Below are 14,566 nucleotides of genomic sequence, written 5' to 3'. Positions count from 1 at the left end.
GAGCACAGTGATACCATGGTCAGTAAACCATTTACCAGTGGTTTTGGCACTGTGAGCAGGTGCCAGGTCGTGCTAAAAAATGAAATCTTCATCGCCATAAAGCTTTTCAGCAGATGGAAGCATGAAGTGCTCCAAAATCTCCTGATAGCTAGCTGCATTGACCCTGCCCTTGATAAAACACAGTGGACCAACACCAGCAGCTGACTCGGCACCCCAGACCATCACTGACTGTGGGTACTTGACACTGGACTTCTGGCATTTTGGCATTTCCTTCTCCGCAGTCTTCCTCCAGACTCTGGCACCTTGATTTCCGAATGACATGCAGAATTTGCTTTCATCCGAAAAAAGTACTTTGGACCACTGAGCAACAGTCCAGTGCTGCTTCTCTGTAGCCCAGGTCAGGCGCTTCTGCCGCTGTTTCTGGTTCAAAAGTGGCTTGACCTGGGGAATGCGGCACCTGTAGCCCATTTCCTGCACACGCCTGTGCACGGTGGCTCTGGATGTTTCTACTCCAGACTCAGTCCACTGCTTCCGCAGGTCCCCCAAGGTCTGGAATCGGCCCTTCTCCACAATCTTCCTCAGGGTCCGGTCACCTCTTCTCGTTTTGCAGCGTTTTCTGCCACACTTTTTCCTTCCCACAGACTTCCCACTGAGGTGCCTTGATACAGCACTCTGGGAACAGCCTATTCGTTCAGAAATTTCTTTCTGTGTCTTACCCTCTTGCTTGAAGGTGTCAATAGTGGCCTTTTGGACAGCAGTCAGGTCGGCAGTCTTACCCATGATTGGGGTTTTGAGTGATGAACCAGGCTGGGAGTTTTAAAGGCCTCAGGAATCTTTTGCAGGTGTTTAGAGTTAACTCGTTGATTCAGATGATTAGGTTCATAGCTCGTTTAGAGACCCTTTTAATGATATGCTAATTTTGTGAGATAAGTATTTTGGGTTTTCATGAGCTGTATGCCAAAATCATCCGTATTAAGACAATAAAAGACCTGAAATATTTCATTTAGTGTGCAATGAATCTAAAATATATGAATGTTAAATTTTCATCATGACATTATGGAAAATAATGAACTTCATCACAATATGCTAATATTTTGAGAAGGACCTGTATAGAGTCAATCCAATCCAGTGTTTCTTAATCCTGGTCCTCAGGATCCACTCTCCTGCATGTTTTAGGTTTATCTCTTCTCCCACATACCTAAATAAATGAGATTAACAGGCTTCGGATGCACTTGATGACATGCTCTGGAGGTAATGAAATCATTTCAATCAGGTATGCTTGATCAGAGGCACATCTAAAACATGAAGGATTGGGGGTCCTGGGGGCCAGGTTATTTATCTACACAGGCGAGGTAGTTTATTTACAACCTGCTCTAAATGCCAGTGTAGAATCCTTCACACTTTGAAAATTTAAGGGATACAGCATGTCTAATATCCCGCAGACATATAACTGGGTAAAAATAAATGAAACGTTGACACTGGCCATAGAGAACAGTTCAACAGTACCAGTTGTTGCCTGAAAAGGAGTTTAGTTAAAATGAACAATTTTAAAGTGAGATTCAGTTTGTTCTGTGTGTCAGATATAAGGTATCCTCAGAGTTAATAACAGAAGAAAAAGAAAAATTCCTCTTTGATACAATCAGATGCTGTTCTGGTATTTTTAATTTTGTTAGGACCAGGAACTCTCTTTGATGATCTCTGCACCTGCACCTCAACTGTGACCAGCTGCAAAAATAAGTGCAAATTATTTGCACCTGCTTGAGTTGATGGCCTTGTTTGTATCGTTCTTTATTTAGTTCAACCTGCTTTGTGAATTAGGTACAGAAATAAGGCAGACATGTGTGAAAAACAGGTGTTAACAATGGAGCAAGTTCCACTGACTTGTGAATCCCCACCAGCCACCCAGTCAGCACAATCCTATACAGTAAGTTGATTCATTGTTTTCTGAATTTAGTTACTTTTTATCCATTTTACAGTATCCACATTTAGTTCACCTAAACATATGCAGCAGACATATTGTGGTTTTTGCAGTATTTTGTGACTAGGTTAGTTTACACATTTAATTAAAATCTGACATTTCAGTTAGATGAAGATCAATTTTATCATTAAAAACAAATTAAAATACCTGAATGTTACCTCATTGTGAGTGAAAGCAATAGGTCAAGAACAAAAGTTTGAACTCTGCTCTGGAACAACTGTCATGTAAATTACGCTTTCCCGAGTGAGAAGTCATAGGTGTAGATGGGAATTAATATCTCTTTCTTCTAATATGTATGCATAAAGTCACTACTGTGTGACTCATTGGAACTAATAATGCATAGTTGATAATTTGAAACTTTGATGTATAACACCACTAGCCGCTTGATGATAAGTGGCTGCTTCATCAGTGTGCTTTGCATAAAGATGAAGCTGAGGTTCTCTCCAATCAAACCAGGGAGCACAAACAAGGATGAAAAGGCTTCCATCGTAGGAATATCAAATAACCAACGGTGCCGTCGAGTTAAATATTGGAGGGTTGTGTCGAGGGCAGAGGATCGGACTTCTGCAAGCAGTTTTTATGAAGGGCTTTTGCTTTTAGAGATTTTAAATGAAGAGCTTAGTTAAAGGACATGGATTGTTACTGAAAATTTTGATTTGTGTGAAGATTATAGCAGTTCTGATATGTGGAAAAGTAAATTTGCAAAAATTGCTTAAATGTTTTATGCAAACTGATCTAAAAACCTTTGAACTCATCTTAATTGGCTCTTGATATTTATGTTGAAATTGCATTATTATGATACAAAAAGTTACATAATTAGTGACAGAAATTCACTGTGTAACTCTGCATAGAAAACAATCATAAGCCCAAGTACAGGTCCTTCTCAAAATATTAGCATATTGTGATAAAGTTCATTATTTTCCATAATGTAATGATGAAAATTTAACATTCATATATTTTAGATTCATTGCACACTAACTGAAATATTTCAGGTCTTTTATTGTCTTAATACGGATGATTTTGGCATACAGCTCATGAAAACCCAAAATTCCTATCTCACAAAATTAGCATATCATAAAAAGGGTCTCTAAACGAGCTATGAACCTAATCATCTGAATCAACGAGTTAACTCTAAACACCTGCAAAAGATTCCTGAGGCCATTAAAACTCCCAGCCTGGTTCATCACTCAAAACCCCAATCATGGGTAAGACTGCCGACCTGACTGCTGTCCAGAAGGCCACTATTGACACCCTCAAGCAAGAGGGTAAGACACAGAAAGAAATTTCTGAACGAATAGGCTGTTCCCAGAGTGCTGTATCAAGGCACCTCAGTGGGAAGTCTGTGGGAAGGAAAAAGTGTGGCAGAAAACGCTGCACAACGAGAAGAGGTGACCGGACCCTGCGGAAGATTGTGGAGAAGGGCCGATTCCAGACCTTGGGGGACCTGCAGAAGCAGTGGACTGAGTCTGGAGTAGAAACATCCAGAGCCACCATGCACAGGCGTGTGCAGGAAATGGGCTACAGGTGCCGCATTCCCCAGGTCAAGCCACTTTTGAACCGGAAACGGTGGCAGAAGCGCCTGACCTGGGCTACAGAGAAGCAGCACTGGACTGTTGCTCAGTGGTCCAAAGTACTTTTTTCAGATGAAAGCAAATTCTGCATGTCATTCGGAAATCAAGGTGCCAGAGTCTGGAGGAAGACTGGGGAGAAGGAAATGCCAAAATGCCAGAGATCCAGTGTCAAGTACCCACAGTCAGTGATGGTATGGGGTGCCGTGTCAGCTGCTGGTGATGGTCCACTGTGTTTTGTCAAGGGCAGGGTCAATGCAGCTGGCTATCAGGAGATTTTGGAGCACTTCATGCTTCCATCTGCTGAAGAGCTTTATGGCGATGAAGATTTCATTTTTCAGCACGACCTGGCACCTGCTCACAGTGCCAAAACCACTGGTAAATGGTTTACTGACCATGGTATCACTGTGCTCAATTGGCCTGCCAACTCTCCTGACCTGAACCCCATAGAGAATCTGTGGGATATTGTGAAGAGAACGTTGAGAGACTCAAGACCCAACACTCTGGATGAGCTAAAGGCCGCTATCGAAGCATCCTGGGCCTCCATAAGACCTCAGCAGTGCCACAGGTTGATTGCCTCCATGCCACGCCGCATTGAAGCAGTCATTTCTGCCAAAGGATTCCCGCCCAAGTATTGAGTGCATAACTGTACATGATTATTTGAAGGTTGACGTTTTTTGTATTAAAAACACTTTTCTTTTATTGGTCGGATGAAATATGCTAATTTTGTGAGATAGGAATTTTGGGTTTTCATGAGCTGTATGCCAAAATCATCCGTATTAAGACAATTAAAGACCTGAAATATTTCAGTTAGTGTGCAATGAATCTAAAATATATGAATGTTAAATGTTCATCATTACATTATGGAAAATAATGAACTTTATCACAATATGTTAATATTTTGAGAAGGACCTGTACATGCACAGATGTCGCACAGGCATTTTCCCATTTCCAATTTCTTCCAATGAAGCTTAACCTCTACTGATAACCATATCTTTTAAGAGTGTATAAGGATAAATAGACACAGGTAGTTGTAGAAATTCTTCTAGTCCGAGTAACAGGAAAAAGCATGACTGTGCAGCAGAGAAGCAAAAGGTTATCTATCGGAGTTGTTGCTGGGGCAAAAGGGGTTGGACCTGACCATCTGATGAAGATTGGATGACGGCTTTATGTGTCAAGAGGGCAGGACCAGATGATAGACACCAATGATGCGTGGGACAGCTCCTAAACCTGGCCACACCCCCACTTCAGTCATCAGATAGACACATTTTCTATATAAGCTTTGTGTACCGTTGAGTCAGGATCCTTCTTTTTTCAGAAGTCATACTGTATAGACTTGTGAGTGTCCATTAGCTGGTGGAGTGGAAAAGGTCATTTGTATGCATACATCTTATGTTAATCTACTCTTTTTTAAATTATTCAATATAGCTTGCATTTAATCAGACTCGGTGTGATTATTTTATTCTAAGTGAAATCTTTTGTTTTTCAGATTAGCTGAACTTGCAGTTAAGGTAAAAGCCAAAGTAAAATGTTCCTTAGCAGTATTAACATCTGTATCTGTATTTACACTGGTTGTTCAGTATTTGCAAACACGAATACAAATGTTTTAGTGTAAGATGACTAATAATATTTTCTTTTACAACTTAGATTTCAGTTGGTTGGGCTGCACGGTGGCACAGTTGGTAGCACTGTTGCCTTGCAGCAAGAGAGGTCCTGGGTTCGATTCCCGGCCGGGGGTCTTTCTGCATGGAGTTTGCATGTTCTCCCTGTGCATGCGTGGGTTCTCACTGGGTACTCTGGCTTCCTCCCACTGTCCAAAGACATGTCTGTTAGGTTAATTGGTCATTCTAAATTGCCCTTAGGTGTATGAATGAGTGTGTGCATGGTTGTTTGTATGTTGCTCTGCGATGGACTGGCGACCAGTCCATGGTGTACCCCGCCTCTTGCCCATAGACTGCTGGAGATAGGCACCAGGTCCCCTGTGACCCACTATGGAATAAGTGGTAGAAAATGACTGACTGACTTAGATTTCAGTTGGTTTAAGATTCAGTAGTAAAATAATGGGTTCTGTGATTAGATTTGACATCAATGGGAACTTTGCAAAAACTTCTTCTGACCACAATGTTAAGGGATGTTAAAGTGCCAATGTAAAGCTGGTTTTATTGAAATTGAGCAAATCATTTGGTGCGTACACTTAAATAGTCATGTGTATATATAAAGAGAACCAAAACAAAGCAGTTCTGTGACAATACACTCAGAAAATTCAACTTTTCACAGCTGCAAATCAATATTTATCTTTATTTCAGTGTTTTTTGAAGTTGTCAGAAAGAGAAAAACAAATTTTAAGAGCTATACCAATCTTTTGCCCCTTTTATGTGTGCCAGGTAGGAAAAACTCTTCATTGAGTTAAATGAATCAATACTGAAATTATGAAGTGGTGCTTTTTTCACATTTGCTTCAAGAAAGGAGTAAATAAAGTGATGCACTGAACTTTATCTGAAAATAACAAAAAAAGAGGCCAAAGTGGAAGGTGTGCTAAAGGTTGGACTCTGAATCAGCCTAAACAATGAAAAAACACAACATTTTTTTTATGTATTTTAGAAAATAAACCTATAGTTAATTCTTTGACTCTTTTCAAAGTTAGCATGATAGAGAAACATTAAAAAGTTTTTTTTTTTAATAGACCAGTGTAATGTAAATTTTTAATCATTATCTGTGACACAACAGCACTTGAGATGATCTAAATAAATCAAACTGCATTTGACAATGTTAGTACTAATAACCTGTTTTTACTGTTAGTGTTATAAGAGTTACAGTTTTCAGAAACTTCTAAAAGCAACATAAGGACAGTTAACACTGTTTATATTAAATTAAATAGTTATTTAATTGCCTAGTTGGCCAAACAGTTGCTGCATTATTTCTGTTTTGGTTTTATTTACTTTACCTAGAAACAGATGAGGCTACAAGTAATTATTTTGTGAATAATAACCCAAAAAAAGCATTTATGTACTTATATATCACTGCTGTCAGACAGAAACCTTGAAATGTAACGTTTCAAATGTAAATTTCTACAGATCACTCAATGTTACATGCTCTTTTTGTCTTTTTGAAACCAAACTCTAGTAAATGTGTTAATGAAATGCCAGAAATATGTAAAGAATCAATGTATTTTTTACAAGAGAACAAAAATGTCTACAAAGGGAGATACAAGGTTTTTTGCCCAACATGGAGGATATGTAGCTGCGTAAAGCTTACCAAGAAAATGCCTTTAATAGACATAAAATTTATTTTCCTGGCGCAAAACTTTGAGACCAGTGAAGGAAAGCAAAGCTCACTAATACTGATTTAGAGACCAGCTGCCAACAAAGAGCTTGGCTGTTCATGTGGGATAATGGGTTAGTTTAAATTTCTTTAATAATAATAATAATAATAGTAAGCTGGGAATTCTAGGTGCTTTGCCCCAGGATACTCAAACCTGATTGTTTCATAATTCAGGCAGGAGCAGTGGCAAGATAGCTTTTATCAAACTGATATTTTGATCTCCCCATGTACCTGAGAGTGAAGAAGCCTGGCTTTTAACCGTAGTTTAATTTGGAAGTGAGAGGTTAACTTGTGAGGAGATCTTTTAAACAGCAAGGCATGAACAAAAAGGATGGCATCATAGTTTGATATTGCAGAATGACAACTGCAATAGTTAAGGGACCAAAAGCAGATTCTATAGAGAATAATACATAAACATAACAAAAATAAACTCCAGAAAACTAGAATGTAATTTTATAGATTTAATCAGGGTCATGATTTAAAGGTTGTCAGTGTTACCAACAAACCATTGGGAGTGGGACTAATACAGGAACTGACCCAGACCATAAGAATAATTTAGAAAAAACAACAAAAGGTAGGAAAAAATGTAGGTCAGTTTCTGTATTGTATAGCTCTTCTTTTTTCCCCTCTTATGTCAGACATACAGTATAATGTGAACCTGGCTCTACACAGAAATGTTGGCTGTTGCCAGAGCAACTAGGAGTTCCTCCATTTTCAGGAAAATAAATGAAAAATACTACAATTAAATATCTTGCTTTCTCTGCCTTAGAACTAAAAAATAAGCATCTATCAGCAATTAGCACAAGTATAGGAGTATGCATTAAATAATCATAAAAAGCTCAAGACCACAAAAATTCAAAGCGGGGAAGCTTCTGATCAGAAGTGCTGCTGCAGTGAACATTTGTAGAAATTATAGCTGAGAAGATAAAAGTTGGAACATCAAACATCATGGGTTCTATATGATTCTATACCTTCTGTACAAAATAACAGCAATAAAAAAAACTTCAAGTAAAAATTTTAAATGTTTTGGGAAATGTAAAAAGCATACTTAATGTAGCGAATGGCAGCTATTTTAAAATAAATTAGTTTTCATAACTCATTCAGGCTCATTGATAAGCAAAATCAAAGAAAGTCTTGTAATTTGTCAATAAACTTGATTCCATGTTAATGAGTACTTTACCTCTCCACGCTCCGCCTGTGAAAAGTATCAACTCTGACCTAGGTCATAATAAATGTGTGTTTTATAAAATAAAGAAAAAAGAAAAAGCAAAACAGTACAACAACCATTCGGGAGGTCAAGAAAAGATTCATTATTTTGAGGAACCGGCTTATTATTTTGAGAAAGTAGCCAAACTGAAGCTTCATTTTGACTAAAGCATGGAACTAGTTGGCCAGCTAAAGTGGACCGGAAAGCAAAGGGTTCATGGAATCGAGGTGTATTTTATACAAAAACACAGTAATAGTACATACAGATACGAAAAGATATAGTATAACATAGACAAAAGACAAAAAGATTTGAATATTAACAAGTACACCTGACACTTTTTGATCGGAAAGAAAATATAAGTCAAACAGTAAAACTGGTTAAATCCTGAAACATCAGAGACTGCAAAGACTTAAGACTGTGGCGGAGGTTCAATCTCCAGCATGACAGTGACCCTAAACATACAACCCCAGCTACAATAGAATGGTTTGGAACAAGGCAAATAACCTGTTAAACTGGCCTAGTCAAAGTTCAAACTCAATTGCCTTTTCTGTGGCATAACTGGAAATTGATATTAACACTGTTTGCTAATCTGACTGAGCTTGAGGTATTTGCAAGAAACAATAAGTAACAATTTCAGCACAGTTTGCCAAGTACATAATTAGATGTTTAGGGAGGATGGTGTTAAGGACAGTCTAACCCACAGAGGACAAAGATAAGAGGAAAGCATCTCACTAAATCAAATCAAAAGTCTCCATCAGGGCAAACCAACCATGGGGTTACAGGAAGACGTCGCAGATCTGCTTCTTCACTGTGCCTAGAGGTTACAGAATAATCTTGATCCATGTTGATTTTTCATGTCCAGCAGCCGACAGTTACACAGAACCACTAAAGGCGGGCTAAGAGAGGACAGCGGTCATATTTTGAACATTCCATGGAATATGAGTACAAAAACTTTGAGAAACTTTGCAATGAAAAACTAGTTGGGTTTTTTTTGGCTTAGTCATGCATAGCAAATTCCTCAAGTTTACTGATTATCTACCTTATCTGACCCACTCTTGATTTATTTGTGCACTCTGGAGTATCATTGAAAATTAATTGAGTGAGATCTTACAGAATGCCCTTTTAGCTGGTTTCTTTGGTTTTTCCCACTGATGGGCAAAAATTGCAATGAAACTATTTTGACATCTGCCAATGATGTGCAGCACTGCCCTCCAGCATCTCATTACAGAGTCCTTTGTAGTCATGAGGTGCTGAGAGGCAGTGCTCTACAGTAAATACTTCTTGTGATTAAGAAATTGTTATGTTGCATGTCTGATGTTCATCTGAATTCAATTCAGTTTATTTATATAGCGCCAATTCACAACACATGTTGTCTCAAGGCACTTCACAAAAGTCAGGTACATACATTCCAATTAATCCTAACCATTGAACAGTGCAGTCAGATTCAGTTATTTATTCAAATTGGATAAAAAATTTGAAGTATCATCACTTGTGTTGCACCAAGAGGAGCTACTTAGCAACATTCCGAGATGTATAATTATGAATATTTCTACAAGAAAGTACAATGTATCAACTGTACAGGTTGTTAAGCTCCACAAAAGTCAAGAATTACTTTAAGTAATTAATGTGTGTTTTATGCTAGGTAGAGCAGGAAGAGTTTCTTTTTTGTACAAGCCAAGTAAGCCTGAGAATGCATTGTGACTGTCAAGTGCAAAATACATGTTTTTTCTAGACAGTAACTGAGGAGCATTTATGCTGTAAAACATGCAAAACATTCTAAATACCTCTACTATTTCAATAAATAGTATTTTTTTTAATATGATCCTCCATAATAGAAGTTGCACTCTTCCCCCAGTTAAAGGGAAATGTGCAAATTCTGTCTTGTCAAACAGACAATAAATTTACATTGATCTGGCAAAGGAACTGTATTAGTAATGCTGAGTTCAATTTATTTATTTTTATTTTTTTACCGTGTCCTGTCCGGCAGAGTAGCACTCAGAATTGTTGTCTGAGTGCAAAGAAAAAGCCCAACAGATTTACTTTCAGAAGTGGAGCATTACAGCTAACGCTTTAAAGCTCTGCTTGATATTCATAAAAAGAAACTATTAGAAACTGCTTTAGGATTATTTCAATTGTTACGGACACGGAGACAGAAATGGAAAGGAAAAAAAAAGAAGCACGAAGGAGAGAAAGGGGGGCAAAAAGGAAAAGGGGAGAGAATGAGAAAAGAATGGAGGAAATAAATAAGGATAAAGAGAATACAAGATAACACCCTGCTTGCTTCTACACCTGCAGAAACGTTCGTATTACCAGCTTTTTTATCGAAAGGTGCACGGTACTTATTAATGCAAGATCTATTTAGTGGTAAATGCGGCACAATATAGTACATTTGTGTATCTGTTAACACCTGAATTTATACACCTGTGGGGCTGAGTGTGAGCGCGCATGTGCATACAAGGTTTCTCCATACAAATATGCAATAGTGAGTGTGAGGAGCCACAGACCCGGCCCCCTGGACCCAGGACAGATACGGAGGAGATCAGAGCCACAAACATCCAAAGGCACCTGAGGACAGGAACCCCAGGAGAACCACCGCCGGAACACCCCCAGCGAGGAGCAGGGGAGAATCCTAGGGGAACCACCCATCAGCCACAGTGCAGAAGCCACAGGGAGCTGCAGCGACGAGGCACAGGCCCCCCCGGCAGCCGTCTACACCCGAGCAGATCCAGCCATGGACCCAGAGACCCGAGACCCCGGGACATATCACTCCCCAAGCAGAGGCCCGACCGAGCCCTGGGGTCTAGGCCACGGCAAGCAGCCACCGGGAGTGAGCCAGCAGACACCAAAGCACCCAGCCCCAGATACCGAGAACCAAAAGTACACCGGCGGGCAGAGATACCAACCACCGGCAGGTAGTGTGGTACGTTTAAGCCCCACATTCGATAGGGGCCTAAACTGATCCAAGAGAGGGAGTAGCCCAAAACCCAACCTGACACAAAAAACAGTCTCACACAATCACACATTCCCACCCTCCTGCGTATACATAAAAACACTCACACCCATGCACCCAACGTAAAGACAAACAACAATGGACATCGTACACTCACTCACAGTCCCCATACATACTCTATTCTCCCAGGTCCAGGTGCAGATACCCCATAAGGACAACCAGCCCCCGGACCAGGAGGCGGTCCCATTCCCTCTGGAGGTGGACACAGGCAGACCGCCCCAGCACCTGAACCTGGTCTGGGCTAGCCGGGCTCGTGCCTGAACCTGAGAGACCCCGGCCCAGACCCCGACCCCCCGCCCCGACCCCAGTCCCCAACCACCCCCATGCTCATCCAGGGAGGGGGGCCATGTACAAAAGAGGGGTCTACATGGTCCATACAAGCCTGCCAATCAGAACGGCCACAGAATAAAATAGTCCCAAACCCCAATGAATTCCGATCCCAACCCAGTGAGCCCTCCACCCCCTATGAAGCCGACATGGGTTTATATTGGGCCACCCCCAACCAGGACACAGATATCGAACACATGCCCCTAAACGCCATGAATCACCCCCCCCCCCCACAGCACATGGGCACACTCCCACAGGAGAGCTTCATCCCCAAAAAGCCAATGAAGCAACACCCACACAGCGCAAGCTACACACACAGCCCGCTCCAAGCACCCCCGCTGCGTTCTGCCCCCACCACACAGCGCGCCGTGACAGCAAGGCAAGGGCCCCGCGCAACGCTGTCCCAGCCCCCGCCCACAGGCACAACAGGGCAGACACCGTAGAGCACCGAGCTCACAACGAAGACCCCGACCCCACACCAAGACAGGACAAACTCACCCTGCAAGAGGTCCCCAGCCAGCGGCAAGCCTACCTCCACCCGCTCACATGTGGTGTTGATGCCTGTTGTTGTAGTGTGCATTTAAAAAGAAAAATGGGTGGGGAAGAGGGTCTGCCATGCCCCCCCACCCCACCCAGAACCCTAAATGTCTCCATGCAACTTAACCCTTAGAGGTGAGCACAGGCACCAGAGGTTTAGCACCAGGGGTACTAAAATACTCTCCCTCTTAGTGCCATTGAGCACACTCACACCCAAGGCCCTACATGTGAATGCCATGAAAATTTTATAAATGAGTGTCTAAGTTGTACAATAACATTGGGGCACAGGCTGCCATGGGACCGCAGAGATGGAAATCCCTTGTGGCACCCCAATGACGCACCTGCACCCCAAGGCCCTACATGACTTGTAGTGTGATGGAGTGGGCAGAGGGAGGTGTACGGGGCTCTCCCAGGGAGCCAGCTCCCCGGCTGACCCCAATAGGCACCCACCCCTGTTCGCTGAGTTCCAACAAGTGACGAAGGCATAGGCACATCTATTGAGCGAAAGGCGAGGGACAAGGACCAGGCCCCGAGAACTGACCGAAAACCAGGACCAACACCCCCAGACACCCCCCACACAGAAACCCCAATCCCTCGACACCTAGTCCCCCGCATGAAGCAGCCATGCACAGCATCAAGCAAGAGTGCGGCCCCACCACAGAAAAAAGGAACAGTCCAGCCGGCCCAGCGCAACCAGAATACACCACACAAAGGAGGGCACATGCCGAACCACCCCCGAACCACGGGGCAGAGCCAACAGAGTGCCCAGTCCCCTGGCACCAGATTCCAGCCACAACCAGGCAAGCGGGGCAACAAAACACGTCCCACACCACTACCGATGCCGCCAACAAGAAACACCCAACCCAAAATGGCAGGCCCACCCAAATGCAAGCTCCGGGCCAGCATAGGCACATGCACACCCCACAGACAAACGAGCCAAGACCCCCCAGGGCAGCCAGGTAGTCAAGCAGACCCCGCGATGCACCACCCCGCCCACCACATTGTGCCCAAGAGAAAGACACCAGCCTAAGAAGCAGAAGCTCGGCAAAGAAAGGCCACAGCACGCACAGCAAAGAGGCAGCTGAAACGACAGAGCCAAGCCAAGACCACCAACCCCAAGCGCACACCATCCACCAGGAACCACCCAGAAGAAAAGAAAACCCAACCTCAGCATATGGCCGAGAAGCCAGATGCAACCGCCGAGCCCAGCAACACCCGCCCTGACTTACAAAACACGGAGGGCAGTGCCGCCATGCACAGGACCCCGACACCACAGCACACCAAACAGCGGAGGACAGAACGCAGCACAGAGCACCCAAAGCAGAAACCATGCACAAAGCCCACACCATGCAAGTGCGCCCCACCAGCCCTCCAAAAACAAAGCCCCCTGCAAAAGTGCACCCCCGTGAGAAGAAGACCTGTAGCATCCAGGTCCAAGAACATGCCCGACCCCCCATACCCCTGCCTAAAGTAGCCCCGCAAGAAAACTCACACCGAAGCCCACAAAATGCCGAGACCGTCCACAGAGCCAAAACCAACACCCACCAAGAAGCCGAGACCAGTCCACCCCAAGATCAGCCACGGCCTGCCAAACCATGCTGACCCCTCCAACCCCCCTCCCGCAGATAGAACCGGGATCGGCGTCAGAAACCGGAATCTAGACATGGAACCAGAATCCAAACGATGCCCATCCCCACCCAAGGCTAACCACCCACCTCCATCCCGGAAGAAGACCTACACCCACCCCAACATTCGAACAACTCCCAGAACACATAAGAGATTAGACACCCCGGTTGACTCCATCCCACCCCCTCCCCCAGATCCTCCGCCCCGCCAGCAGAGTGAAGGAGAGAGCACCAACAATCAGATGGTACCTACCCGCCAGTTTAGGAGGCCCTTACGCCCACCCATGCATCGAAGGCCAGTGCCGGTGCCGGAGTTTTGGGCCGGCACATGCTCTGGCACCCGGCACTGGCCCAAAACCCCAGTGACACACCCTCCCGGACCCAAGCCCCCCCGGGCCCAGCCAGGACCGCAGCCCGGAGGCAACACGGCCCAGAAACCCAGAGCCCCCAAGCCCATACCAGATCTGCCCAGGAGCAGCCCTGCCACCTATGTCCGCCGGTACAGGCTCCCCAAAAGCATCGTTTGCAGCCACCAGATGCCGCCCCCAAGAGCCACCAAAGCCAGTTGGGGCCACAGCCCTCAGCGCCAGACCCCCCAGAGACCCCGGTCCAGGGACACCCCAAATGTCCCAAACTCAGACACCCCCGTGCATCCGTCACAATGCCCAAAAGGACGAAGTCAAAGGTTCCCCACCCCCACTAGGTGACGGAGCTGATTAAAGGAGCCCAGAGAGATTGATCTGATGTGGAGGCAGAGTAGTAACCACTACTTGTTAATACTCTGTATGTGAACGCAGATGAAAAGCAAGCCAAACTCGTTTTTATGAGCCAGGATCAGAGCGTCTTGCTCCCTTTATTAACAGTCTTCTTAAGACAGCTTAGAATGTGATATTGTGGCTCTGAAAGGTCGAGTGAAACTGAGACACACAAACAGAAATAGAAAAAATATAAATCAAATTAGTAAAATAAATACGTCAGGAAACAGCAGTGCCA

At 43.7% G+C, this 14,566-nt stretch overlaps 1 protein-coding gene across 1 annotated transcript; it reads left to right on the top strand.

The window, feature by feature from the left end:
• Positions 1–13,455: 13,455 nt before the first annotated feature.
• Positions 13,456–14,280, top strand: LOC124877914 (extensin-like). Its single transcript, XM_047381548.1, has one exon. The coding sequence runs from the start codon at positions 13,456–13,458 to the stop codon at positions 14,278–14,280; it is 825 nt and encodes a 274-aa protein (XP_047237504.1).
• The last annotated feature ends 286 nt before the right edge of the window (positions 14,281–14,566 follow it).

This window comes from Girardinichthys multiradiatus, chromosome 12 (genome assembly GCF_021462225.1).
Source record: "Girardinichthys multiradiatus isolate DD_20200921_A chromosome 12, DD_fGirMul_XY1, whole genome shotgun sequence".
NCBI classification, from domain to species: Eukaryota; Metazoa; Chordata; class Actinopteri; order Cyprinodontiformes; family Goodeidae; genus Girardinichthys; species Girardinichthys multiradiatus.
The sequence above is the reverse complement of the archived record's forward strand: the minus strand, read 5'-3'. Positions and strand labels throughout refer to the sequence as shown.